The sequence below is a fragment of the Zophobas morio genome, unplaced genomic scaffold (genome assembly GCF_036711695.1).
Source record: "Zophobas morio isolate AGI-343-1 ecotype UQ-CSIRO unplaced genomic scaffold, CSIRO_AGI_Zmor_V1 ptg000004l, whole genome shotgun sequence".
NCBI classification, from domain to species: Eukaryota; Metazoa; Arthropoda; class Insecta; order Coleoptera; family Tenebrionidae; genus Zophobas; species Zophobas morio.
Genome location: NW_026972109.1, coordinates 18,637,871 through 18,663,884, shown reverse-complemented (window position 1 = coordinate 18,663,884; position 26,014 = coordinate 18,637,871). Strand labels below are relative to the sequence as shown.

The 26,014-nt window shown below is 35.4% G+C and overlaps 2 protein-coding genes across 2 annotated transcripts in view; one reads left to right on the top strand and one right to left on the bottom strand.

Moving 5' to 3' along the window:
- Window positions 1-1,780: 1,780 nt before the first annotated feature.
- On the top strand, window positions 1,781-11,268 carry LOC135144488 (amino acid transporter heavy chain SLC3A2-like). Its single transcript, XM_064076520.1, has 4 exons — window positions 1,781-1,951; window positions 2,004-2,221; window positions 2,269-2,402; window positions 9,574-11,268. Exons 2-4 carry the CDS (start codon window positions 2,011-2,013, stop codon window positions 11,095-11,097), a joined length of 1,869 nt encoding a protein of 622 aa, XP_063932590.1. The 5' UTR covers window positions 1,781-1,951; window positions 2,004-2,010; the 3' UTR covers window positions 11,098-11,268.
- Window positions 11,269-12,108: 840 nt separating this feature from the next.
- Window positions 12,109-26,014, bottom strand: part of LOC135144476 (protein expanded) — a 49,441-nt gene continuing 35,535 nt past the window's right edge. The window contains exons 3-5 of the mRNA XM_064076512.1: window positions 17,948-19,072; window positions 14,019-14,554; window positions 12,109-13,653 (exon numbers count right to left, since the gene is read on the bottom strand). Coding sequence (XP_063932582.1) covers window positions 12,406-13,653; window positions 14,019-14,554; window positions 17,948-19,072 — 2,909 coding nt within the window. The 3' untranslated portion in view covers window positions 12,109-12,405. The remainder of the gene's footprint in view (window positions 13,654-14,018; window positions 14,555-17,947; window positions 19,073-26,014) is intronic.

The window sequence follows — 26,014 nt, the reverse complement described above, 5'->3', positions numbered from 1 at the left end:
ACACTTTTAAATGAAGTAAAATTTCGGCCCTTTAGGTGCCAGTCTAAATGTTTCCCGCTTTGGTTCACCGAGTCCCGTCCGCCCCTGGTTCATGTACTCGTACTAGAAATCATAGGCCAGTCCCTATGTTTTTCTGTTGTGGTGTGTCCAATACATTTCTAGAATGTAATATTATTAACAGACTTATTGTTATGAAATTTTAAACATAACTCCTTCACAAATTTCTCTATATAACACAATAGTAGTTTCTTAAACAGTTTTTTTTTTATTTTGGTGAAATTTTTCATCATGTATTGATAAAAATCAATATCTCAATTATTTATGGAAATTTCGGAACGCGGTTTTCACTACGGTTTTCAGCTTACAACTCTAGACACTACCCAAGAAGTATCATCGACTTTTTTATCGAAAACAAGTTACCTTAAAATCAGTTTTGTCGAAAAAAACTACTTTTACTTTTTTAATTGTTTTGAGTTGCTAAAGTGGTTGACGATTTTGGGGATTTCTTCCCGCAATTCATCCCAACCGGCAGTGAAAAGTTATGTATCAGTACATCAACATAATTTTTCAGATATTAAGTTGATTTCATCATCTGCTTAATTTTTTTTTTTCAATCCTAAATTTTCCCCCTCACATCTCACTCATTTCTTATTGTAAGCTCCGGAGTTCTTCAAGAATATTGACTATTGACTGACTTAAAAAGTATTCATCTTTACGAATTTTTCAGGTAAAAATTACAGGACGAAGTCGTGACTAATATAAGTGGATACAATAAAATTGATTAAAAAACTTAATAAAAACGAACACTCCTGGTTCCACAGAAAATAAACAAAAATTTTATTATTTATACGCCATTACCCTCTGCTGGCAAAATTACTACTTGATCAGTTCGTTAATATAAATTTAGATGATGAAATTTTCAAGTATATTTAAACTGATAATAGTCCTCACTGTGGAAATATGATGGCTATAATCGCTTTCTATTCAAAAATGATCATTCTTAGGAAATGAATGACCCAAGTTGTCTTTATTTGTGGTTAAACTGGCGTAAACAATTTTATGAGGTCTTTAAACAAATTTTATTTTGTTGATTTTCTTGTACAGTTTATTTTCAGTACAAACAATAGTTTAATTTTGGGGAATCAGTTGAAATGAGACTTTATAAATGTCTAAAAACTGTAAAATATTCAGTTTAAAAATGGGTTATCAAGTAGGAATTAAAAAACTGATTCATCTGTTCATTTTTTTTAATTATTGAATTTTTCCAAAAATGTTTTAAACACTACTAAATAACAGAAAAACGGAAGTCATTTTTGAGTAATATTTTGCCCATTATATTTAATTTTTATTAAAATAATGAACAGGTTACACCATCTCTTCTTACCATGATTACCCTCTAAATAAATTTTCTCTATTATCAAATTACAAAATAATCTTATCGGCCAATATATCATCACCAAAATAAATAAAATTTAATATTGAAAACAATCAATATGCCAAGTTTTGTAAGTCACAAACATTATTATTTCCAAAAACATAACTATTTATACTTGTTTTTGCAAACTGTGAGCGAAAATCAGCCTTGAAAAATCAGATTACAACTTACAACTACCAACGCACATAAATGCAAGTATCGTAATAATGAATGGAAAATTTTACAAAGCAATGGAATGAAAAAACAACACGCATCTATCTAACAATGAATAATTGTTATCGAAGTGCATATATTTACGCTTCTGTTACTGACCTCTACTAACCAAGAGTAAGTAATTTTAACAAATAACGGAAAAGTACGTTCGAAATTCAGGTCGCCGCATTCGTATTTCCCGCTTGTAGCAGCGCCGCGACGCACAACGTCGCGACGTTACTATAAATGGTCGATCAGCTGTGCGCATCACATGAATTTAATTTCCACAAACTAATTGATGTAACTGAAACACTTTAATACACCGTAAGTATGAACGTGTTTATGATCGTTTTATGTAGTGTGGTTTTGGTTTTAGGACCATCATGGATGGATTTTTGCAAGTGAATAACTCGTCATCGAACCTGCCGTCTTCTCCATCCAATTCTTTCATTGCTGACGAGGTAGCGTCGATTTGCCCATTAATAACCCCTTCGCCACCCACCAATGATCTTATAAACCCATTGCCGGAACCCAGCCAACCCAGTTACACTATTGGAGATGAGTTGGCTACCATTCTTCAAAAGCATGTTCAAGGTTAGGAAAATAAACAACAGTACAAGGCTTGATTAGTTCTATTTTAGATGATGATAAATGTACGGGAGATTCCGCGTCTTCGAGTTCTTCGGCTCTAGCTGAACCTGCTTGTACGCAACTGTTGAACCATAGGAATAACACCTATCATCATATTACTAAAGATGAACACACGGCGACGGAGGTTTGAATTTGTTTACATTTTAGGTTCTAAAGTTCAAGAAACTTAAAAAAATACGATTTTTTTACATATTTCCACGCAGACTAGACGTGACACATACAAAGTAAATACATATTACTTTTCCACTGTGTGTATATGAAACTCTCATTATATTTTTACTATCAAACCGACTCTATTTACTTTGATAAGGTAACACGTTATGTGCTAAAGGCTTAAATTAAATCACTAGATCAAAGAGTAAAGACTACATAAAATATATTAATTATTATTATTATTATTAATGTTAAAATAGATCTAAACTGGCATCTGAATCAGACAAATTGATTTTATGATATCTCCTATGAAATATTTTAACAACACAATACATATAGACACATAGGCTTTACTTCCATCCTTATTTTTGTATTAATAATAATAATAATAATTCTTTTACACATTTTAAATAGAATTTACTTAGCAAATTTTCAACGTGACGTTATCACAATTTAGGTAGGGACTAAATAATAGACAAAATTTTGATATTTCATAGTTACTACATATAATCTTAGAGCATTTGTGGAATTTCAGAACTGTCGTATCTCCATTTGATAAAATAAACAAATAATCTAAATGTCTAAGGTAGAAAATAAGAGACAGACCTTATTTTTTTATTACATTTTAGTACCTTTTGACTACGAAAATTAGTTTAGTGTTAGTGATCTACACGATCATCTTAAAGTAGGTACTTCAAAGATTCACAGATTTCGTTACGGTAGTCAGAAATCACGTGTTTAATAAAATAGCAAACAGAAAGATACAGATCCACACATGACCTAGCCAGTGACAGCCACACAAAAACGGAAAACCGACATTTTTGTATTTTTCAAATTGTAAAACGAAGAGTAAATATTACGCTTACGATCAGAAAGCGTAATAGGAAATTGATTGCCGTTTCAGTTACAGTTAACAAAGACATGTGTCACAGAAAAAATGGTGGCACTAACTTTAGAGTAAAACGTGTTAAATGTTAAATGAATTACAAATAATGAATTCATTAGTGATTAATGAATATAAACTATCGTCGTTTGGAAGGACAGCTAATATAATGTTTTCTCAAATTTTCACAGCTCATAAAATACAAAAATGTCAATCTCCTCTTGCTATCGGTCTTGTCGTCTGTCTATCCTCTATCATTTGTTGATGATTTTATAATACAGATATTCCTCGAAACTACTGATTATTGTGTAATTGTTGAATACTTTTATTTAAAAATATCATGTAGAATTTAAAAAAGCTAATTAATTCCTCTCCACCAAAAATTTAATGACGTCACCTAAAAGTTTTGCTAAATAAATTTCTTTTGAAATTCAGATTATAAAATGTTCGTTTGTTCATCTGTAGATATTTTTATTGGTGAACAACAGGTTATTATTGTAAAAAAAATAAAATTTATAAAATAACATTTTTGAGAAGGCTAACAGTAAACTAACTACAGAGCATAGATTACAATTTTTTTATTCACTTTCTGTAGAAAACATCATTCCAAAAATTCACTAAATAAATCTATGTTACAAGATATACAGGATGAGTCACTCACACGCTTTCTCATCGATATCTCATTAATTATTATTAGCAATGAAAAAAAAAGTCGAATACTACAGTTGTACAGTTCTTTGAGGACCATATAGTTTTAGTGCTATTTTCAACGATACGGAGTGTTGTTTTTAAGGCATAACATACAACTTAGTTATTTCAAATGAAATACTTAATGGGTAATATATTTTTTAGATATTCTGAGTTCTGACTGACATCTTAGTCTTTATAACCACGGTTTATTTTTGAAATTCCGAAGCGACGTTGTCACATTGTACCAATTTTCTTTCGTTCACAAAAAATCGTAATAGGTTTATTTTTTAAAATAAGTGTTACAATATTTTGTGAATAGATAAACACAGGGAACCCATTGTTGTAGTATCAAAATGAGTCTCAATATACAGAGTGTTTCAAATATCGATCTTTCAGTTTTTTAAAATAGTATTTTATTATTTTTATTTATTCTGTTTTTTACATTTTATTCTGTTTTTTGTCCTTTTTCTGTTTTACTAAGTGTCTTTTAAATTTAAAGTTAATAGTTATCGCAATTTTTTACCTTTTTTGAAAGTCACACCGACATGTTGAAAGAGAGAACAAAAAATAGAGTAAGATGCAGTAATCAAATACAGGATGTTTTATTACAAAAAATTGAAATATCGACATACGAAAGTTGTAAATTTTACATGTTTTTATAAACACTAAATTAAAATAAAAAAAAATTAAAAAATTTGCAGAAACGTGACAATGTCACATCGAAATTTCAAAAATAAACTATTGTTATAAACTCTAAGAAGAGACTCTCGTTCTCCTCGATAACTCACTAATTATTAAAAATAGAAAAAAAATCTTTCAACTATACAGTGTTTCTCAAATAGAATACTTAGCCTATATACTCTTACATATTTTGAGTGACCTCTTCTTAAGCTTTATAATTATTATACATAGTTTATTTTCGACATTCCGATGCGACGTTGCCAGGTTATTCTGATTTCCTAGAAATTTTTTAGCCTTGAAGGGTTCACAAAAAAAGCTCAGCAGGATTGTTTTTAAACTCTGGGTCCAAATATTCTGTAAAAATGTACAGGTAAGCGCTTTGTTGTAATATAAATAAAATTGGATTTTAATATATAAAGTGTTTGTAAACAAATTCATTATAACAATTTTCAAATATATGTATTTCAGTTTTGTCAAATAGTACATCTTTTTATCAGGGTGATCAAAATATAAGGGATAAGTTCGATGGTATGCTGTTAAGAAGGCTCTGAAAACTAGAAAAAAAATGGTTAAAAAAATCCTGTAGCAAATTTCTGAAAATATTAAACTTGAAAACTGAAGAATTAATTTCGTACAGTAATAAATGACAGAATTACGAAGTTAATTCTTAACTTTGAGGTTTGATATTTTCAAAGTTTAGTGCAGGAATATTTTAACCACTTTTTTCCAGTTCTTCAGAGGCTTCTTTACAACATACCACCGCGCTTATCTGGCATTTTTTGAAAACCCTGCAACATATTTTGTTTTTTTTATTTTCTTTCTTTTTTTATTTTCTTTCTTTTTTTGTTAGGATTTTTTTATATTTAAATAATAATAATAATAATAATAATGATATTTATTTTCTACAGGTGTTATCACCCAATTACAGAAAATAACTTAATATTAAATCCCATTTTAAAAACCTACCTTTTACACAAATAAAGTAAAATAATTAAATTCCATAAACCTCAAAAATTTTTTGTTTTATAACATTAACGTTATCAAAATTAATATCACACAAATGAGATATACCATTAAATGTATTACACATGACAAAAATAGGCGATCTAGCTAGTGCATTAGTTCTACAAGTATCCAGATGAAAACAGATTTTATATCGTGCATTAATTCTTGGAACAGTGTAGCAAATTTTGCTAATTATATGAGTACAGTCGATTTTGTTATGTAGGAGCTTAAATAAAAAAGTAATACTCTGCGTTAACCTGCGTACTCGTAGCGAATTAAGAAGGAATCTAGTTAACAAATTAATTTCACTGATGCCCCTTTCAGGATAGACTCCATCTAATTTATAGCAAATAAATTTTAGGAAGCGTCTTTGTACTGATTCCAAGTGATCGATATGTATGTTATATATAGGTGACCATATTAAAGCGCCATATTCTAATTTAGAGCGCACAAGAGCAACAAATAACATTATTAATGGTTGAATCTTGGTGAAATCTTTACAGGAACGATGAATAAATCCTAAAGTCTTCAGTGATCTTTCAACTACATCATTCACATGTGGTATAAATGTAAGTTGATTATCAAATGTTACACCTAAGTCCTTAAAGGAATCCGTTCGACTGATAGTGTAATCATTAATTTTATAGGGGTAAATAATAGGACATTTCTGCTTAGTATATGACATAGCGTAACATTTGGGTTCGCTTAGTTGTAGTAGATTTGTCCGACACCAGAAAGAAAGAACATTTACATTCTGTTGTAGAGCTAGGCAGTCATTAACAGAGTAAATTCTATGATACAACTTGAAGTCATCAGCAAACAACAGTTTATTGCATGAAATATTTGCCGGCAGGTCATTGATAAATATTAGAAACAACAAAGGGCCAAGATTCGAACCCTGCGGCACTCCAGACGTTGGGACGAATGAGTTAGATATACAATTGCGATATCTCACACAATGCTGACGATTCATTAAATATGATTGAAATAGGCCTAATAATGAATCAGAAAAACCCAAGAGGCGCATTTTGTTAAGGAGCAGCTGATGATTAATTGTATCAAACGCCTTCTGAATGTCAGTATATATCACATCCATCTGTCCATTGTCATCAATCGTCTCAGCGAGGTCTTGAGTAATGCATAATAAATTTGTTATGGCGGACCGATTTTGCATGAAGCCATGTTGTTCAGGTGAGATGGTATGTTTGATGGCTGTATATATTCTATTATGTAAGATAGACTCGAAAACTTTCACGAAGTTGCAGAGTAGCGCTATCGGACGGTAATTTTCTATCTTTGATAGAGCTCCTTTTTTATGGACAGGACATATAACTGATTTCTTCCAAATTGATGGCAATTGTTCACTACTAATAATAAGATTAAACAGATGTCTTAAGGGTTCAGTCAGTACAGTAGCACAGTCTCTTGAGAGAAAACTTGGAAGTCCATCTGCTCCAGATGTAAAACTGTTCTTGGATCGTTTAAGTGCTTGATAAACTTCATCACTACTGATATTAGATATAGCCACAGTAATATCGTGGTCAATATCTGCTGTAATATTATCAGGAGGTATTGTACTAGCAGACGTATAGACTGATTTAAAGAAGTGACTAAATCCATTAACAATATCAGTTGGTGTTTGTAGTGTGGTATCCTTGTAGTGCATAATTCCAGGAATTCGGCTGCGACCCTTTTTTTGTTGAATAAAGCTCCAAAATTTCTTTGGATCAGTTGACAATGTAGCTTGCATGTTATTAATGTATAGGCGAAATCTCTTATTTATCAGTGTTTTCGTTCTAGAGCGATATTGATTAAACATGTTACGGTAGTGGTTAGTGCCATATTTTTTGAATTTTTTAAGATAAATTGATTTACTACGTAAGCAACTAATGATTTCCATATCAAACCATGGAGGATAAGAACGTTTATTTTTACTGCACTTGTATTTCGGAACAGCAATTTCAAATAAGTTATTAAGAATTTCATAAAACTTATCACATGCGGTATCAACGTTGTGAAGTTCATACATATGATCCCATTTTGTAGATAGAATGAGTTTATAAAGAAGTACAAAATTAGCTTTACTAAAGTTAAAATTTTGTATATTGCTACAAAATTCAAAATTTTTAAAAGAATTATCCGAAGTTGAGAAAGAAATATCAAGGGTAGGATGATGTTTGTCTTCAGACACTATCGGGCAATCAGATTTGGTTACACTACAAGTTATATTGGCGAAGACTAAATCTAGGATACGATTATTGGAATTTAGAACTGTGTTATATTGATAAAAACTGGAAAAACTTGCATAATTATTTAATATAGCAGTATATCTGTTATCCGAATCACTGTTGTATGACGAAACATTGAAATCCCCTAAAACTACTGTGTCACAATCAGAGTCTTTATATAAATTACTAAACATGTCAAAGAAAACCACAAAATCGTTGAAAGAGACAAATGGGGGTATGTAAACAACAAAAATGTTCAATTTTTTGTTATTGGTGTATATTATCGAAACTCCCAATAAATCGATGGCTGGTACTATATTGATAAGGTTAGGTACATTTAAAGATGAATATATATATATATTATTGACTGCCAGAAGTACTCCTCCACCTTTAGATACTCCAATGGCATTGAAGTTTCTGTCATGTCTGTATACGGAAAAATAATTATGAGGAAATAACTCACTGCTGGCGATATCATCAGATAACCATGTTTCAGTAAGAGCAATTAGGTCAACACTAGGCGTTAACATATACCGATAGCATTCACTGATTTTGGTACGTAGCCCCCTAACATTTTGGTACAAACAGGTGTAAAAATTGGTGCAATTGGGTGAGCGGGTTAGTTTAAAGGTGAAGAGGAGATAATTTTGGGTACATCATTAATGTACCGAATTCTTAAATTGGTTTCACCTCGGTTTGTTCTTTCAGTTAACTCTTGCTTAACTTTTTTATAATATGCTAACTGGCGTGGGGTTCTATCAAGTGACACAGACATATCTTTAAACTTGTCATTACCTTTTAATTTCTTAGCGTTTTGAATAATTCTTTGAACATCGGATTCGTTGCTCAACGTAACTTTTATTGGCCTAGGACGTGGATTTAAATCAGAAAAACGACCAAGTTGATAACTAGATATCAACTTCAATCTCAATAATTATTCAGATTATTTACTTTCTTTTTTTAGAAAGTGATAAAAATAGTACAAGATATAATAATAAAATAGAAGGTTAAATATCGAAATTTGAAAGCTGTAAAGTTTATTTTTTAAAAACACATATTATTAAAACAGATATTAAAAATTACTTTATTGCGATTTTTTATGAACCCTTGCATTGCTAAAAAAATAGAATAACGTGGCAATCTCGCATCGGCATTTCAAATAAACTATACTTGTAAAGCCTAGGAAGGGGCTAATAGGAATATGAAAAATATATAGGGTATTTCATTAAAGAAAAAACTAAGTTGTGTGCTATACTTCGAAAACAAAACACTCTGCATAGTCGATAATAATTTTAATATTCAAAGAGGAGCACATCTTTAGTCTCTGTCTTAGTGACTGATTCTGTCTGTATACATTTTTTTATTGTTTACGCAAGGAATCTTTTTCTCAAAAGTTGTAACTTTTACGACTAAACCAACAGCTTCGAACAAATAATCATTACTTTCATTTACTCGTATTAAACAACAGGCTGTTTCATTTTTCTTGATATTTTATTGTAACTTTTACGACAAAACCAACAGCTTTGAACAAATAATCATCACTTTCATTTACTCGTATTAAATAACAGGTTGTTTCATTTTTCTTGGTATTATCTATCTATCAAAGCCAAAACAAAAATTTACAATGTAAACCCATTTCAGTTTTACATTTTTAGGAAACCGCGGGCAAAGTCCAACCCCTCCAACTCACATTCAGAAACCCACCAGAAAACTACTTCTTCATGTCATGGAACTGGCCTCTAATCCGAAAATTCTCCCTAGGGATGTTCCTCTCCGGCTTAGTAGCGATGGTGGGTCTCGTAGTCATGATGATATCAACACTCCCAAAAACCTGTGACCCGTACACAGAGTGGTACCAAGGAAAAGTTTTCTACGAAATCTTCCCAGCAAGCTTTTATGCAAGCAACAAAAACCACGAATACGGAGACTTAAAAGGAATCGCTCTAAAAACTGAATACTTTCAGTCTCTAGGTGTAAGGGCCATTCGTCTTAATTCAATATTCAAAACCTACAACTACCCAGAAGATTACAAAAACGTGACGACCTTAATGGAGATAGCACCACAGTTGGGGACAATCGATGATTTTCAGAAACTAATTAAAAATTACCTAGAACCGAAAAACATCTCCTTGATTCTAGATCTGCCAGTGTTTCCTATAATGAAACAATTGAAAGCTACCACAAAACGTGATTTTAATAACACGAAGGAAAATTCTCCCGAACCGAATATAAAAAAACCACATTTGGATTTAATAGAAGAAGCATTACTCTTATGGACGAGTAAAGGGGTCAGTGGTTTCTACTTAAAAGAAATGGAATTTTTCACTGACGATCCAAATTTAGTCCAGTCGCTACGTCGCTGGAAAAAAATCATCGGTCCAGAACGTATTTTTATTGTAAGTGAAGCTTTTATCACTTCTACTGGAAAAATAATGAACACGGTTCTCAATAACGTGGACTTAGTAGACGTCCGGTTAGAAATCGAAAAAGGTTTATCTGCCGTTACCAAGCAAATCGAGTTCGTTCAGAACGGTACTCTTTTCTCTAAACGTGGCCTTCCGTGGGTCCACTGGAATCTTGGCGACGATTCCTCAGCTAATCGTCTCTCTAATGTTCTACCATATGGTAATGCAACTCTTGGTGCCACTTTACTACAACTGATGCTCCCCGGTACTCCCTCTGTCTTCTACGGAAATGAAATAGGTCTGCAAAGAGTAGCAGACTCTAAGGGTGACAGAAAAGACCAGCAGCACCTCCACCACTTAACATTTATGCCATGGGACGAGAAAAAGCAACATAAGGTACTACCATGGATGTACAGCGAAAAGACAAATCTAAATTTTGATCAAGCTAAATCTGTTGCTCAAATGGTCAACTTGAGGCTCAAATCACCAGCAATCTTTTTTAATTCGATTTACAAAGAGGGAGACAACAAGGCAAACTCTGAGGTGATCTATTCCCGCGATAATTTGCTGGTTATACAAAGGTGGTACCCGAGGAGGAAGTCGTACGTTGTTGTGAGTAATTTAGGGAATAGCACTGTTACGCAAGATTTGTCGACGTTGTTATACAGTGGAACTGTCGTCATTGGGCCTAGAACAGACTCCAAATCTGAAAGTATTTCTTTTAAGAACATTTCTTTATGGCCTGGCGAATCTGTAGTTATAGAACTAATGTAATGTTACTTATTTGCGATTGTATCAAAGATGTCCGACGAATAAAATGTAAGACCCCACGTCCTAATGTCAGTTTTTTCTGTGATACGTATATTTTTTTAAACGCGGCTGCAGTAGGTATTTTGTTAAAGCAGATTTGTTAATACGTAATAAAATGAATAAGTTGACGCAAAATGAATTTTATTTGTCAGTCGAAAATACACACACTCGTTATTACAGGATGCACCATGCTATTTTTTGTGATATACCTATACGAGTTTTTGTAGGTACCATATTTTTTGCCATATTTTCTTTTTGTGTCATATTTTATGTCGAATATAAGAATTTTGCCCCATTTTTAAATCGAGATGCATTTCTTGTGTAAATTTTTGTCGGGCATATATTTTTATTTTTTATATCGAATATAAATTTGTTGTACCACTTCTTTACTTCCCGATCGTAAGCTAAAGAAGTATAGTAATCGATTCCATCGGACGAATGGGCACTTTTATGTTTAGTTAAGAATATTGTCCTAACCAAAATTTATTTATTCATCTCCACCAACAATTAATGAAGTAAACTGTTTTCTTTTTTTTCGTAGTAACTCATATTTATATTTTATAATAGAACATTCATCTATATTTGTGTTTTATGAGTCTGCCTTAATTTTTATCACAATTACTTCACAAATATTTGTGTCCGCATAGTTTTGTGCCATTTTTTTATGACGAATTTTTGGTGCCCTTGTGTCGTATATTTTGTTTGTGCCATTTTCTTTTTCTGATGTTTTTTTTGGTGCCATTTTTTTGCACCGAATATTTTGTGTTTCAATTCTTTTCTCATACAGGTATTTTTTATGCTATTTTTGCTTTTTTTTGGTTTGGCGTCTCCTGTCCCCTCCATTTACACAACGGGAAAATAAAAACCGCCATCTATAGAGACTGCTTTATTTGAAACTGAAGGCAGCACCATACATTTGAAGCTTCAATGAATTTCGGATGCTTGAAATAAATAAAGAAAAAACATAAAACAAAATTAAAAATATCATTATTTTTAATAATAAAAGTTGAGCAAGTGTATACATTACTGCTAAACATTATGTACTGTAAAATTACGTGCGGTATTAAAAATTACCATTATGTATGTACATGCAGGGATGGCAAAGGGTGCCGATCTTTCGGCAGAGGAATGTTTAAAAAAAAAAGAACAACCAACGCTTAATCTGCTCAAAAAACCGGCCCCCACCTAACCTTAACACAACATATTGCAATGATGGCACCCTGAGTATAACAAATTCTCATACTACTCTAGCACTGGAAAACGTCACTTCTATCATGAATGGGACTGCATAGTTTTGTGTTTGGCATGCGGATCCGTAACGTAGTTATTCGGCGTAGCCCTCGGGATTTCCGGAAGCTTATCTCCCGGATGCCGGTGGCTAATCGACGGCACTTTCCTCGTCGTCTTGTTATTGATCCTAGTACTACTCAGTCCCGACACTGGGTACTTAGCACGCGTACTACTAAGCGATCGCGGTTGAACTTCACCCGGGTGCTTCGGCATCACGAACGCCTTGGTCTGCTTTATCAACGACCTATCATTGCACAACGCGGATATCAGCGGCAAGTCCATTTTCTTGCTTTTTTCTCTTAGAGTACGAATATCAAGTGCGCTCCCTTTCTCACCACTCGCAGAAACTTCCACTTTCGTCGCTTCGCTACCAACTTTCGTCACTTCCTTCTTCTTCTCGATGATAAGCCTCGGAGGGGGCGGCGGTAACCGTCGCCGAAACGCCGGTGGCTGCGGTACCGCCTCCAACGAGTTCAGGATGTTATCGTCAGAACGCGTCCGCATGAACCTCCCAGGACGATTGGGAGGTAGAGGCGGAGGCGGCGGCTCCAAGCTACCAGTCGAAGAAATACTCGCCGCGCCGTAAACTGGTAGCTGTACGTACGTATCCGACAAGTTCTGACTGGATGCGTACCGTCCCAGATAGGACGTACTACGGTAGAACATCGGTTGGGTTTGTACTAACGCTGCTAACTTAGCCTCCAAGTACTCCTGCTTACTGATCGCCGGCTCCTTCAACGGGAACATGACGAAATCCACGTCACTATACATCTGCTGCTTGTACTGCTCAATCTGCGATCGAGACAGCTGGCTGGTGTACACCGTCGCTAAAGCCGGAGGCGGCGGTGGCGGCTGCCGCGGAGCCGGAGGCGGAGGCGGGAGAAAAGTACAAGGGACCAAAACACTCGCTTTGCTAGCAGCTACGTCCAAATAATTGTTTGGCGAGATGATGGTGTTCATCGTCGGTACTCCTCGTGGTATTTTTGGAGGAATCGGTGGTACCGAACTGGGAGTGGAGTAACTCGGAGAGGATGAAGCCCCGACGCTGCTAGCATGTGCCGTCAAAATGCTCGGAGAACGCGTGGTTATGAACCTGGCGGCTGCTTCCTCCGAGGGATACACTGGCGGTGGTACAGGCGTCGGGTTATCTGGATACGGTGGAGGATCCCTCATGGATATCTCAGAAACGAAGCTCTGATCATCAAAATCAGACGCCTCGGTGATGGGTACCTAAAACAACAGGGCGCATTAGTTATAACAAGTTTTACAAAATCAGCAATCATTATTTAATTTTTTTTAAAACTACCTTCTGGTCATAACTAGAGGAAAACCAGAATGGTTTCATAGTAAACAAAGTACAAAGTAAGAGGGGAAGAAAAACATTTAGTGAATAATGTAAGGGTGATTTGGAAATATGTACAAGAATAACCGAATTATGCACGCTGACGACTTGCACTAGCAGTACTAACTGGGGAAAACGTCTTAATCAGAAAATATTCAGGTATTGTGCTGGTTATCATAATTGGAAATATTAAATTATGTTACTATCTAACTAGAGTTAAAACACCCACTCTCACAATAGACATTTAAAGTACCTTCGTCAACTGCGCTCCATACGGTGGCGGAGGCGGCCTAAACCTCTGCTCGGCACTGTCTATCCTCTTCGGTGGTACCGGAATGTACCCTTGGTACGACGAAGGTAACGTAACGTAATCAGAGTCAGAATCCAACGTATGACTGACGCTCTTACACGACGGGTAACGACCAACGATCAAGTCTGACAGTTCTTCGGCTGAGAGTAATGCTTGTTTGTTATCGGTGGGATCGCTCCCATCTCCGTGGAACGATCCCGAGTTGCTGACGTTCGAATTGGATCGATCTCGGAAAGGCCCATCGACTTGGTCGCTCTGGGTTGTTGCATATTGATCGCTAGAACTCAACGTGTACTGATCGCTGGAAGTGAGAGTGTAGACACCGCTGGTATGGCTACTGGGTGCCGGACCGGATGTGTAAACTGGTTCCCGTGTATCTAATTCTATACATGTGGCATCGCTGACTGCTGAATTTTGGGCCGTGTGGGAATAGCCGAGTTCGAGGCTGCTACTGGTGGAAGGTCTTCGTCCTTTGTTTTCTGAAAGAGGAAAGGCGTTAGTGCCCAAAGTTGATTTATGCGCGAAAACGGAAGGGGATTCATGGGTGGCAGTGACCTGAGCCGGGACAACTTGGTGTCGTAAAATATATAGCGTGAATAATTAATACGAATAAAAGCTTATTAATAATTAATCTCAACACTTTAACCTTCCTTATATGCTATTTTTTGGTAGAAACTTTAATGTTTCCGAGGCTCGGAAGAGAAATGTTTAGCCATTAAAATTTTGAGACGTGACCTCAAATTTTGCATATCATTTCCAGAGATATTTAGTTTCACTCTTGTCTGGCGTGAGAAATGATAACGGCAAAAAGCTGTGAGGGTTCTTGGTGTTCGAAAGAACTACAATTTGTCGAAAAGAACTGTAACCAAAGTCTTTTGACTGTAAAGTACGTTATTGCATTCAAATACACTTGTGATGATGTGCTGAAGTAAAAGTAATGACACTCTGCATTTGGAACAGTTCTGATTACTCGTAGAACAGATGGCGATTATTTAAGTTCTTCTTTTTATAAATTGCTTCAGGTTGTCAGACCTTCAGAATCTAGATCTAAGATGGCGTTACTTACATATACATATAAAAATGAAAAAGGTCCCAGAATAGATCCTTGTGGGACCCTTAAAATAACTAATATTGCATTGGACTAAAAACTACCAAAAGTTACGTTTCCTAACAATTTAATTTTTCCAACCGACTTGGGTTTCGAAATTAAAAGATAAACTACGGAAGTTGGTAAACATTAGATTCAAAACATTTACCAGTTTTTCCTGGCTATTATGCGATATCACACGTAAGTCGTTTACATAAATATAAAACGAAAGGGGCCCATAGTCGCCCACTGAAGCACACCCCATACTTATCTGTTTAGAAATCTCATCAGTGTCACTGTTTTGATAAGTTATTGCTACTCTTCAAGATCTACCGGATAAATACGATGAGAGAAAGAAAACCGTAGCGTCTGTCGTCCCGAAGGAATCATGGTCAGACAAAAGTTTAGTTTTGGCAAATAGGCAACTTGTGCTATGTCAAGTTGACAGCACAGACAGGAGAATAGTGAGACAACCCCCTGCTGTGTAATCTGCTTAGATAATTACTGTGCAGATTGGAAATCAATGTTTCATTTCGGCTTGAAAGAAAAATGTGAATATTCCAAGTCTTAGTACATACGAGTAATTTACAGATTAATATGTAACTGCATTTTATTATTCTAGGCTACTGTAAAAAGTTTAAAAATTATAACTTAATCTGTAAGACAAACATAAAAAACGGCAATAACGAAAATTAATTTCCTGAGAGCAGATAAAGTTGAAAAAATTTTTATATATACTTTATAGTTTTGTTGAGCACAATTGAGTTTCTGCAGTCGAAAACTACATAAGTGTAATTTTTATCCAAAATCAGGCTTTGATATCACCGAAAAATGTGACACTGCACAAGACTAACTCTTTAGGCAAGAATTCAACTATCACCTTTTTGTAACAATATTCATTACCCGGGGATTATGATTTTTCCGGACTTCGTATAATAAGATGGCAGGGTTTGTGGAGTTATTTATTCTTTGACCGTTATTTAGTTACTTGAAAATATACACGGCTTAAAATTTTTACAATCGGGTTTAATTTGTGCTTCCCCAGCGTAAACGAACGACTGGATACTTTCGTTTTTTCCACGTTTCATGACCCCTAAAATACGAAAAAATTAGTCTCCCAGTTCCGTCTGTCTGTCTGTCCTCTCTGTCGGTTTCTATTAGACAGATAATGTCCGAAATTACCGGACCGGTTATTACCAAATTTTATGTTCATTTTAGAATTATCGTGTAGATGGTAAAACGCTAACCAAAATTTGTCTAATCAATAATCTGATGACGTACAAATCAAAATTGTATACCAACAGTTTCCAATTTAACTTTGAAACGACAAAACCGAATGTTCTGAAATCTTGCAAACATTTTAAAGTTTATGCATGATACATCGTTAATTAAAATTTATCCATTTATCCTCTCCCAAAAAATGGATGGCGATTTCTCAAAATTTTGCCCACTGAATCCTATCTAAAATATGCAAAATATTATGAATCTATTCTTGTGGTTAAAACTATATGCAAATTTTCTTGATCGCAGCAAACAATTGACCCTTCCCTCTCAGGTAGTTTGCGTGCAACTGTCTTGAGAGATTAGGAGCACCTGTCTGCAGATTTTTTTTTGACCTCGGCGCGCAACTGACCCGTTCCCCTGAATTGTACGCCACAGGTATAATAGAAGTTATAATTATTAACTATTAGCATTTTACCGACGGAAGCGTATACTGCGTAAATACAGTATGTCGGACGAAGACAGAAACAGACACATACTGTTTTACAACACCTTGCCAAAATTAAAAGAAGTTTACCATAGTCAGGTAGGTTTCTTCTTTCATTTTTATTTAATTGTAGATTTCTGCTACAATAACATTGTGTGCATTTTTGTTTAGTTTCACATTTTAATCTAAAATATATAGAATTGAAAAACTGTAACAGTTCATGAAAGATTACTTAGTAGTCAGATCTTCAGCAAAACTGTATGTAAAATGAAGGTGAAATGAAGAAAATAACCTTCATTTACTGTAACCTCATTTGACATGCACCTGTTAAAACTTTTATGACTTAAGCGGCTTAAGCCAAAGCACCCTTATAAGACAAACTGGCTATTGTAAGCTTTGTGGACCCGAACCGCAAGATTATTACTGTCCATTGTTGGCATAATGTAGCTGTGAACTGAGTTAAGTAATACAATAGCCAGTTTGACTTATAAGGGTGGTTTGGCTTAAGCTGCTAAGTCATAAAAGATTTAACAGGTGTATCTAAAATGGGGTTACTTTATTTACGATTGAGGGGTTTAAAAAGCAGGTACTATTTGTACCCAGTCAATTATCGGATTAAGATTTATACCCGCCAAGATGTCATAAATCATCTCGACTCTGTGTACTTAGTTGTCTAACAAAATCTTGCAATTTTTTCTCTCATGTTTTGCTATAACTTAAAAAGTTATATTTTAAAGGCAAATAAAAAAATCAGCCCAATGCGTAGTAAAATTTTCTACAAGCCTCTTTATGTTTCACATCAAAATGCCGTATTATCTTCATACAAAACAAGTTCTCGTATTTGTATTTTGTAATGTTTTCAAAAAAAACTACAACAAAATTTCGACAAATAAAATATTTCTTCTCAGATATTTTTATGTGAAAAAGTCATAACTATAATGAAACTACAACTGGGAACAGCGTTTTACGTTATTTCTGACATAATAGTCTGGGTAGATGAGGTTCTGCCTTAACGGTGCGCATTAATAACCTCGACCGCATCGCGTCCTAGCAGGGTTGATGTAAAAGAAGACTTACTGTTCTGCACCGGCGTCACAACGACAGTGCTGCACGACGAGCTGCATTGCGATCCTGCACACTTTCCGCTAACCGTCTTGGCAGAGCTTTCGCTGCAAGCCGGCTTGCTGACTTCTTCCTCTTCTTCCTTGAGTGAAAGTGCAGAGAGAGCAGCCGTCGCTGACGCCGCCGAAGTTCGACTGCTAGCTGGCGCACTGTCCAGCAGGTGAGCCAGAGCCAAACTTTCCGTGGAGGGTGCAGGCGGGCTCGTAATCATGATCTCCAGCTCGTCCTCCGAGTGCACCCGGTCGCTCACGATCCCCGACGTCGTGTTCGACGAGGTGCTCGAGATCACCGAGATCCGCTGGTCGCAGTCCCAGCGCTGCTTCTCCTCCTCCTCGCGGCGCGCCTCGCTCAGCCTCGGCGCCACCGCCATGCTGAAGAGGTGCGCCGCCTTGCACAGCGCCAGGAGCAGCCGGCTCTTCTCGTCGCTGCTCGTGTACAGCGTGAGCTTCTCGTGGCCGGTGCGGATCTCGAACTTCTTGCGCTCGAAGCTCAGCTTGCCGATGGAGCTCCAGAGGAAGATGGAGGGCGGGTTGTTGTCGGGGCACACCTTCAGCCCCTTGGCGCAGACGGCGAGCAGGATGGAGCCCGGCGCCTGCTCGCTTTTGGAGGCCCGCAGCCGGAAGACGTGCGCGTTGACGGGCTCCTCCAGCTGGCAGGCCTCGGTTATAAACCGCGATCGGGCCTCGGCCTTCGAAAGGCTGCGATGGGAGCGATGTAGCACTTGGATAGTGCGAAGAGCAGCAGGTCCGCGTAGATTCGGTGGGACGTAATCTTCTGGTCGGAACGTTGTGCTGTCAGTACGGTCCCCAAGGTCTGCTTGAAGAGCAAGGCCGGCCAGGTGCATGGCAACGTCTCCAGCAGCGCCAGAAGATGCGTTAAGGCGCAGCTGAAGGTAATAGTGGTGGCGAGTTGTTTCGTCGCGGAGAAGAAGAGGGCTGTCCACGTAGAACTGGACGCGGAAGTAGAAGGCGAGGGCAGGACGCCCGTTGGCGTCGAGGCCATGGCTGTGGGAAGAACGCCAACTTTTTGGGGCGTATTTGGACAATTTGCTATCGGGCTCGGCAAAGAGGTATTCGCCATCTGAAACGAAAACAAAGTTCACGAGGTTTGGGAAAAACTCTACCCTACAATACGAAAGTGACAAATGTCGCTATCAAAATCAATGTCCAAACATAATACAGTGATATCATGATACGTCTAAAAATTAAAAAAAAAAACACCTGTTGCATATGTTGATAGCACAGGTCTGTAATTGAACCCTTTATGAGAATGCGGCAGCCATTTTGTACCACCGAAGGTTATATCTAGGTATTTATATATCAAATCAAATTTCAGACCCTTCTACTTAAGTAGATGTACTCAATACGAAGAACAACATCGCATATTAGGTCTTGGCGTATGAAAATTGAGGGTGATCTTTTGAGTAACAAATGTTACAAAATGTCGTAATTTCTTTTTTTGGATGCTTCACTTCCGATCGGCATCCATTAGAATTCTGAAGTTGTGCCTTTTTCAAACTCTGTTATTTTTATTTTTGTAACCTTTTTTCTACAACACATATTGAAATCATTATCATTGTATTTTCCTGCCTAAGAATGATGTATCAACAATAAATATAAGCACCCTACCTGAACAAGTACCAATGAATGAATGGTAGACTACTGAAACTTGATTATAATTTGCCGATTTTGGTGATTTTCTCCTATGTCAACACTATTGACCTGAGAGAGTTGATTTTTTTCAGTAAGTTCCTGGACCAACATTTTCTTGGAGAAAAAAATGCTTGAAATTTGTAAACTTTTAAAAATAGCTTATTTTGAAAGCTCCTGATATCATTACGTTAAGGAAAAAATACAAATTTGAAATTTCAGGAAATATAGTCCCCACGTTCATCTTGTCACGCCAGCAAATCCTGTTCTGTTATTTTCACCTCACTATAAGAGATATACATATACATATATTTTAATGATTGTTTGTGAAATTATTACAACAAATTGGCTTCCACAGAAAACTATTACAGTACCTATGTATATGTAGTTTTCTTTCAATTCCAATTATTGCTGCGACTGGCAATGAGTTATGGTGCCTTGTTAAGCTTAAAGTGTCTGCATGAGTTCTTTTTGGTGTCAAAAACAGATGTTGAAGATGCAGGAACGTATTTATCCGAAAGATTTATGAGTTTAATTACAATCAAAAATACAAGGACTTATCGTAATTTTGTACCTCCTTCTCATCATACTTAAAAGTACGAATCAAGCTTCTACCACTTCGACATTGTTAAAATAAGTCAAGAAACCAAATGTGTCAAATAAGCAGTAAATAAATCTCTATGTACAATAAACATATCTAACATTATGACTGGAGTTACATGTTTTGTTTTACTTCTACTACACGGAATAACATGATTGTTTTCAAATTTTGATATACGTCTTGAAAATATTACTTTATTTTTAATAAATAGTACTATTGTAAACAATTCTTCCAAATTCTAAATATATTGTTAGGAACTAGGTGTGTATATAGGGGTGTCATAGAAGTTTTTTTAATATCTCCTAAGACTATCTTTTAGAAAAATTAGATCTCTTAGTGAGGCGAGGTAAGAAAAGATGAACGTAGGGACTACATTTCCTCAAAGTTTCAAATTTTTCAAAATAACGATTTCAGGGTACAGTAAGCTACTTTTGACAGTTTACATATTTCAGGCAATGTTTTTCAGAAGAAAATGATAGTCCAGGCATTCAAAACTTCCGTTATATTTTCTATTGCATGAGCACTAAATACCTGAAAAAAATCAACTCTCTGATACATAGGTACTGCGTTAACACATAAGCCAGCTGAAAATTACCAAAATCAGCAAATTATAACGAAGTTTCAGAAGCCCACCAAGGTGCTTATATTTATTACTGAAAGCACACTTTTTAAACAGAAAAATAAAATTACAATCATTTCAATATGTGTTATAAAAGAAAACTTAGAGCCCATAATAGGAGATTTTCAAAATAGCACAACTTCAGATTCAGGGGTGCCAATCGGAAGCGAAGCATCCAAAAAAATAAATGATGACGGTTTGTTACCTAAAAGACCACCCTCAATTTTTTTCATCAAAATCAAAAACTATGTGCCGCACTTTTTTATTAAAATTTGGTGTTTTCATATGAAACGACCCTATTAGTAAAATTATAATGTATTATAGAAAACAAACTAATCGGACATGTTGATAAGGACTTGGAGATATGGTTTGATTCCAAATGTGTCTTATTACCCATTGTGAGCATATAATATAGTTTCTGATGTCAACAACTTTTCAGGATTTATATTACACATTATTCCAATTTCCAAACTAGCAGAAGAACTTTTGTAGTCATATTTTTCTTTTGTTAGCTCCAAATTGGAGGTTGCATCTGGTGTACGGTCACCTGGTCCATTGTAAGATACAAAGAGAGACCAGCAAGATAAATATTGAAATATTTTTACCAACCTTTAGAGTATACGAATTATACAACTGTAGCAACTCTTGATTTATTCAGTTGCAGTACCAGAAATAGAAAAGTTATAAAGATTAATCCAAAAAACCGAATCACAACTTAAAAAACCAAATCTGCTTTACTTAAAAAACTCAAGTTGTCTTTGCACTTTTACAAGCAAAATTTGATGATTCTAGTGGGTATAATTTTAAGCAGCATTTTTGCTACATCATCCAGTCACAGGTACAGAGATACATAAGATAACAATTCCTTCAGAGCACATGGTAGATTGTAATACTACGAAAGCAGTAGAAAAAAAATTCTCAGAAGGCCGTTATTCCCTTTCGTCTTTTTATAATAACAATAAAAATTTTTGGCGTCAATTAACACGAAGATCTTCTAATGGAATCGATTTTCTAAGAATCTTGGTTCGGTTACCTGTTTTGGCACCCCTTCTGGGACCCATAATGACTATAATCATCTAACCTTTTTTGATTCCTTGAACACTGTTATCAAACCTCCATCAGTAAACAAGAATTTCTTTTTTTACGAATTTGATCTTTACATGTCAGATTGCAGGAATTCTCAGAAAATCAAATTTATTTTGTATTTATAACACATGGTAATTTAAGATGACATATGCATATTTTAAAGTTAATATATAGCACAACTTTGTTTCCTTAGCTGTCTGAAGTTCAAATATATACTTACCATTAAAGACTGTGTAGAAATCTGCATTAATTGCTGGTAGTTACAAAGCGCAGTAGCAGGAGTCAGAAAAACTAAATCAGCAGTGGTCTGAATTATATGTTATTAGCGTTCTAAATAGCTGCAACGTCTAGAGATATTCACAGAATTTAAATAGCAGAAAACTGTTTTTTAGTCACTGTGTTTCAATAGAAATGTCAAAGACTATACTAGAATTTCATTGCCCTGTGAAGATAATGACAACACTGTAAAATACGACGGAAGATCTGGTGCAATTATGGCTTCATTGCTACTCAATTTGGGGTCTTTTTACGGCTTTGTCGAAGTGGGCTGCAATAAATCTGTCTGTCTAGCTGGACGTAACAAAAATTGTTTCAATACAACACGTGCCCAACCAATGGTCTGCCAGTGTTTGTATTAAATGAATTTCATAAGGGATCCTCTGTAAAATGCTTATGAAGTCATAGTTATAAAAGGACAACATTTTTGCGCAACTATAACTTCTTAAAAAAATGACACTGTACTAGTAGTAGGTAGAATCCCTGCCAGGAACGTACTTTGAAAATTTCAGCGGAGCATTCCTAAATATTTAAAACTTGCATTGCACTGCAAAAAATACACCTGTGTGTTATAAAAGAAACACACAGTAATAAACATAATTATGTTTCGCTATTTTGTAAAGAATTTTTTTTTGCGATATAGATTCAATGTTTATAACCTAAAATCATCCAGTTCCAGTATATCCCTCCCTTGTCTGAGTGAAATGGTAAACTTGACGTAAATTTCACTCAAACAGATCTACATCCAATATTATTTCAAAAAGCGAAGGTAGACACAAGATTTTAATTAAAATACTATTTTAAATCTCCAATCCTTATTGGCTCTGAGAGTCAAATGCATAAAATAAGACCTTTTACTAAGCTAATAACTTAGTCACATATGCTTGTTACTTAAAATTTCCAAATTGGTAAGAATAGAAATACATCGATCATTTCTACTATGGAAGAGTGATACTACACCCCTTTAAAGAGAGTGTGGAGTGAAAATGTAGCAACTCACCGCGAGAAAGGAGTATTAAAAAATTCTTCATAACCATTAAACCTTCAAGTAGGTAAATCTAGAACTAGAAACGTTGCAAATACTGAAATTCGATGACAACGAATGCAGTCACAAACGATAGCCTCCGGAGGTTTATTACACAATACATATTTTAACAAATGTCATGTAATTTCCATTTTACAAAATGAATAAAATTCCATAAAGTCTTAATTTATTCCACTTTTACTTCCCAAGCGTAATCTAGGGAAATATTATAATAGGGTCAACTGACGAATAGTCAATTTCATCTTTCTTCGATATTTCATAACTTCTGGAAATGAAAAAGTGGATCTACCGTTTTTTTCTGTCCTCTGTGTTCTCAAAAAGTGCTGTTTTTCATATTTAATAAGTATGTAAGTATAAAAAATCGATCCATACTTAACTTCCGAAATCTTCTTCTTTCTAAAATCAACTTTTAAAAGAAGTTCTGTGTTTTTACATCTCGTGTGTAAGCTAGGCAAGATAATAGGTATTACAATAGAGACCATTTGGCAAATGATTACATAATTTCATCTTTGCCGGTTCATAACTCCTAAAATACGAAAAAATATGCCTCCGGTTTCCGCGTGTGTGTTGGTGATTTTATTAAATAGATAATTCCCGCGACTATTGTGAAATTTTAGATGTACCTACATATATTAAGTATACCTCTAAAACGCTGACCATTCATTCATCATAATTCATAACGTCATAAATATTTAGTACATAACAAAATAACGATCTGAGTATACCATGTTATATCCACATCGATTTCCAATCCAGTTACGAAGAATTCTACAGTAGATTTTTTTTATTAAAACAAAAAAAAAAAGAAACAAATATTTCCGGTAAACGTATTTTGAGGTTACAATTCATTGACAAAAATATTCGAACGTATAATTATTATTACTATTAGGAACATTCTTTGAGTAAAAAAGCGAAGATAATTTTACCCTCAAGTTTTATAGTTGTTACACTTCACCTATTTTTCGTCTACACCCACAAAAAGTAGCATCGAAACTAAACTAACCAGAAAAATTCGAAGTGGTCGAGTGTATTTTAAAACCCAAATCCATCGGAAAAAGTGGCCGTACGTTCGCATATTCCGGTCGGCTTTAGTCGCAAAAAAATCCGGCCGGTACCAGCTCACGAAGCCGAGCAAATCGGTACCATCAAGCCATCAACTAGAACCGCCTAAATTAATTGATGGCATTCGGGCCGGCTTGTGTCCCATCATCAATTCATCGGCGGTTGGTTGTTTGGGTTCGGCCATGGTCTAGCAGGCTTCCTTGAATCAAGTGAGGCAGGACCATGAAAGAGTTGTAGTTGCGGAGTTTGAGTTTTATCTCTCCGAGTGTACTGTCAGAGAGGTTGGCAGGAATGTGGCAGCGCCGGACCGCATTCCGAACGGCCTCCTCGTCACTGCTCGCCCCACCGGGCCGCTGCCCAAGGCGAAGAACACCCAGCATATCCTAGCTATTGCAACATCACTCCCGATACCATCTACCACACCAATCAGCCCCGATTAAAGATGGACAAATTAACAAAAAAGAGAATTATCCGGCTCGAAGGACAACGGTACCGCGAAGAGCGCGAAGCCCACGCACTCCCGAAGAATGCCAATTTAAACACAAATATTTGAATTTATTGCGAATCGGTTTCGAAATATCGACATGAAAACAAGAATGTGCGAGTTTTTTGTTTGTCATACTTTGTGGCCGCACCTTCATTTACATAAATCATCCGACGATGCAATGTCATCATCAATCTTTGAAAAAAGTACGAGGAAAGTTCAGGTATGTAACCTACTGCTATGTTATTAAACAAATAAATTAAAGCTGTTACGGACGTGACAGCGGCCATGATGTGATACAAATTAAGTGGCAGACGCACATTAATAGATATTACATTGTCAAAACACCACTAAACATATCAAAATGACAAGCATCTCGAATTAGGTATGTGTAAATAATTGACTCGATTTTTATGAAATTCCTTTACGGGACTCGCCTTATTAAAAAAGAATGTTGGATAAGTTCAACAAATTCCTAACACACGGACGTAATTACGGCCCGACAACAATAATTTATTAATAATAACACATCAGAAATTTAAATTACGAAAAATTATAATAATTTCGACTTTTCTACGAACTCGTTTTAACTCCCGGAGATAAATGGAACATTAATGTCTTATATGGACCCAGCTTAATTAAATCGAAGTGAAGTTTCGGTTATCAAACGACGGGATTTACACAACGAAATTTATTCCGGACACACCGTTAGAGTAATTATTTTAAAAATATTTTGCCAAAAAAATTCATAAATTAACGTTATGACTACAATGAACTTTCTTATCGGAAGTCCCACAATATTTACGACGTGATACAAACGCTGATAATATGGTAATTGAACTGGGATAAAATACTATTCAGTTGTAGAAACAAGACATGCTAAAATTTTGACTCGATTACGTAACACACATTTAAAACGCTTTTCTTTGCCTCTTTATAATTAGTTTTATAAATATCAAGTAGCCCAAGATTTTACGTGACGTCATGGTGATATTCAACCAATTAGGGATGTGACACTTCAAACTAGGTACATAATTTCCGACATGTTTGATTAAAACTTATGTTGCTCCGTTCAAATCCACAAGAAAAAATGCAATTGAAAATCGAAACAACCAATTAACTCAATTTCACATCTTGTTAACGAGTTGAATATTTTCATGTTTGTTGTCATAGCAATTACACTCGAAACATATTGACTAC

What these genes read in the sequence shown, in the direction of transcription:
- LOC135144488 (XM_064076520.1), top strand. Translation starts at nt 2,011, where the DNA reads ATGGATGGATTTTTGCAAGTGAATAACTCGTCATCGAACCTGCCGTCT. An exon ending in TCTTCAAAAGCATGTTCAAG is followed by an intron (nt 2,222 to 2,268) that starts GTTAGGAAAATA and finishes GTTCTATTTTAG; the next exon opens with ATGATGATAAATGTACGGGA. An exon ending in ATGAACACACGGCGACGGAG is followed by an intron (nt 2,403 to 9,573) that starts GTTTGAATTTGT and finishes TTACATTTTTAG; the next exon opens with GAAACCGCGGGCAAAGTCCA.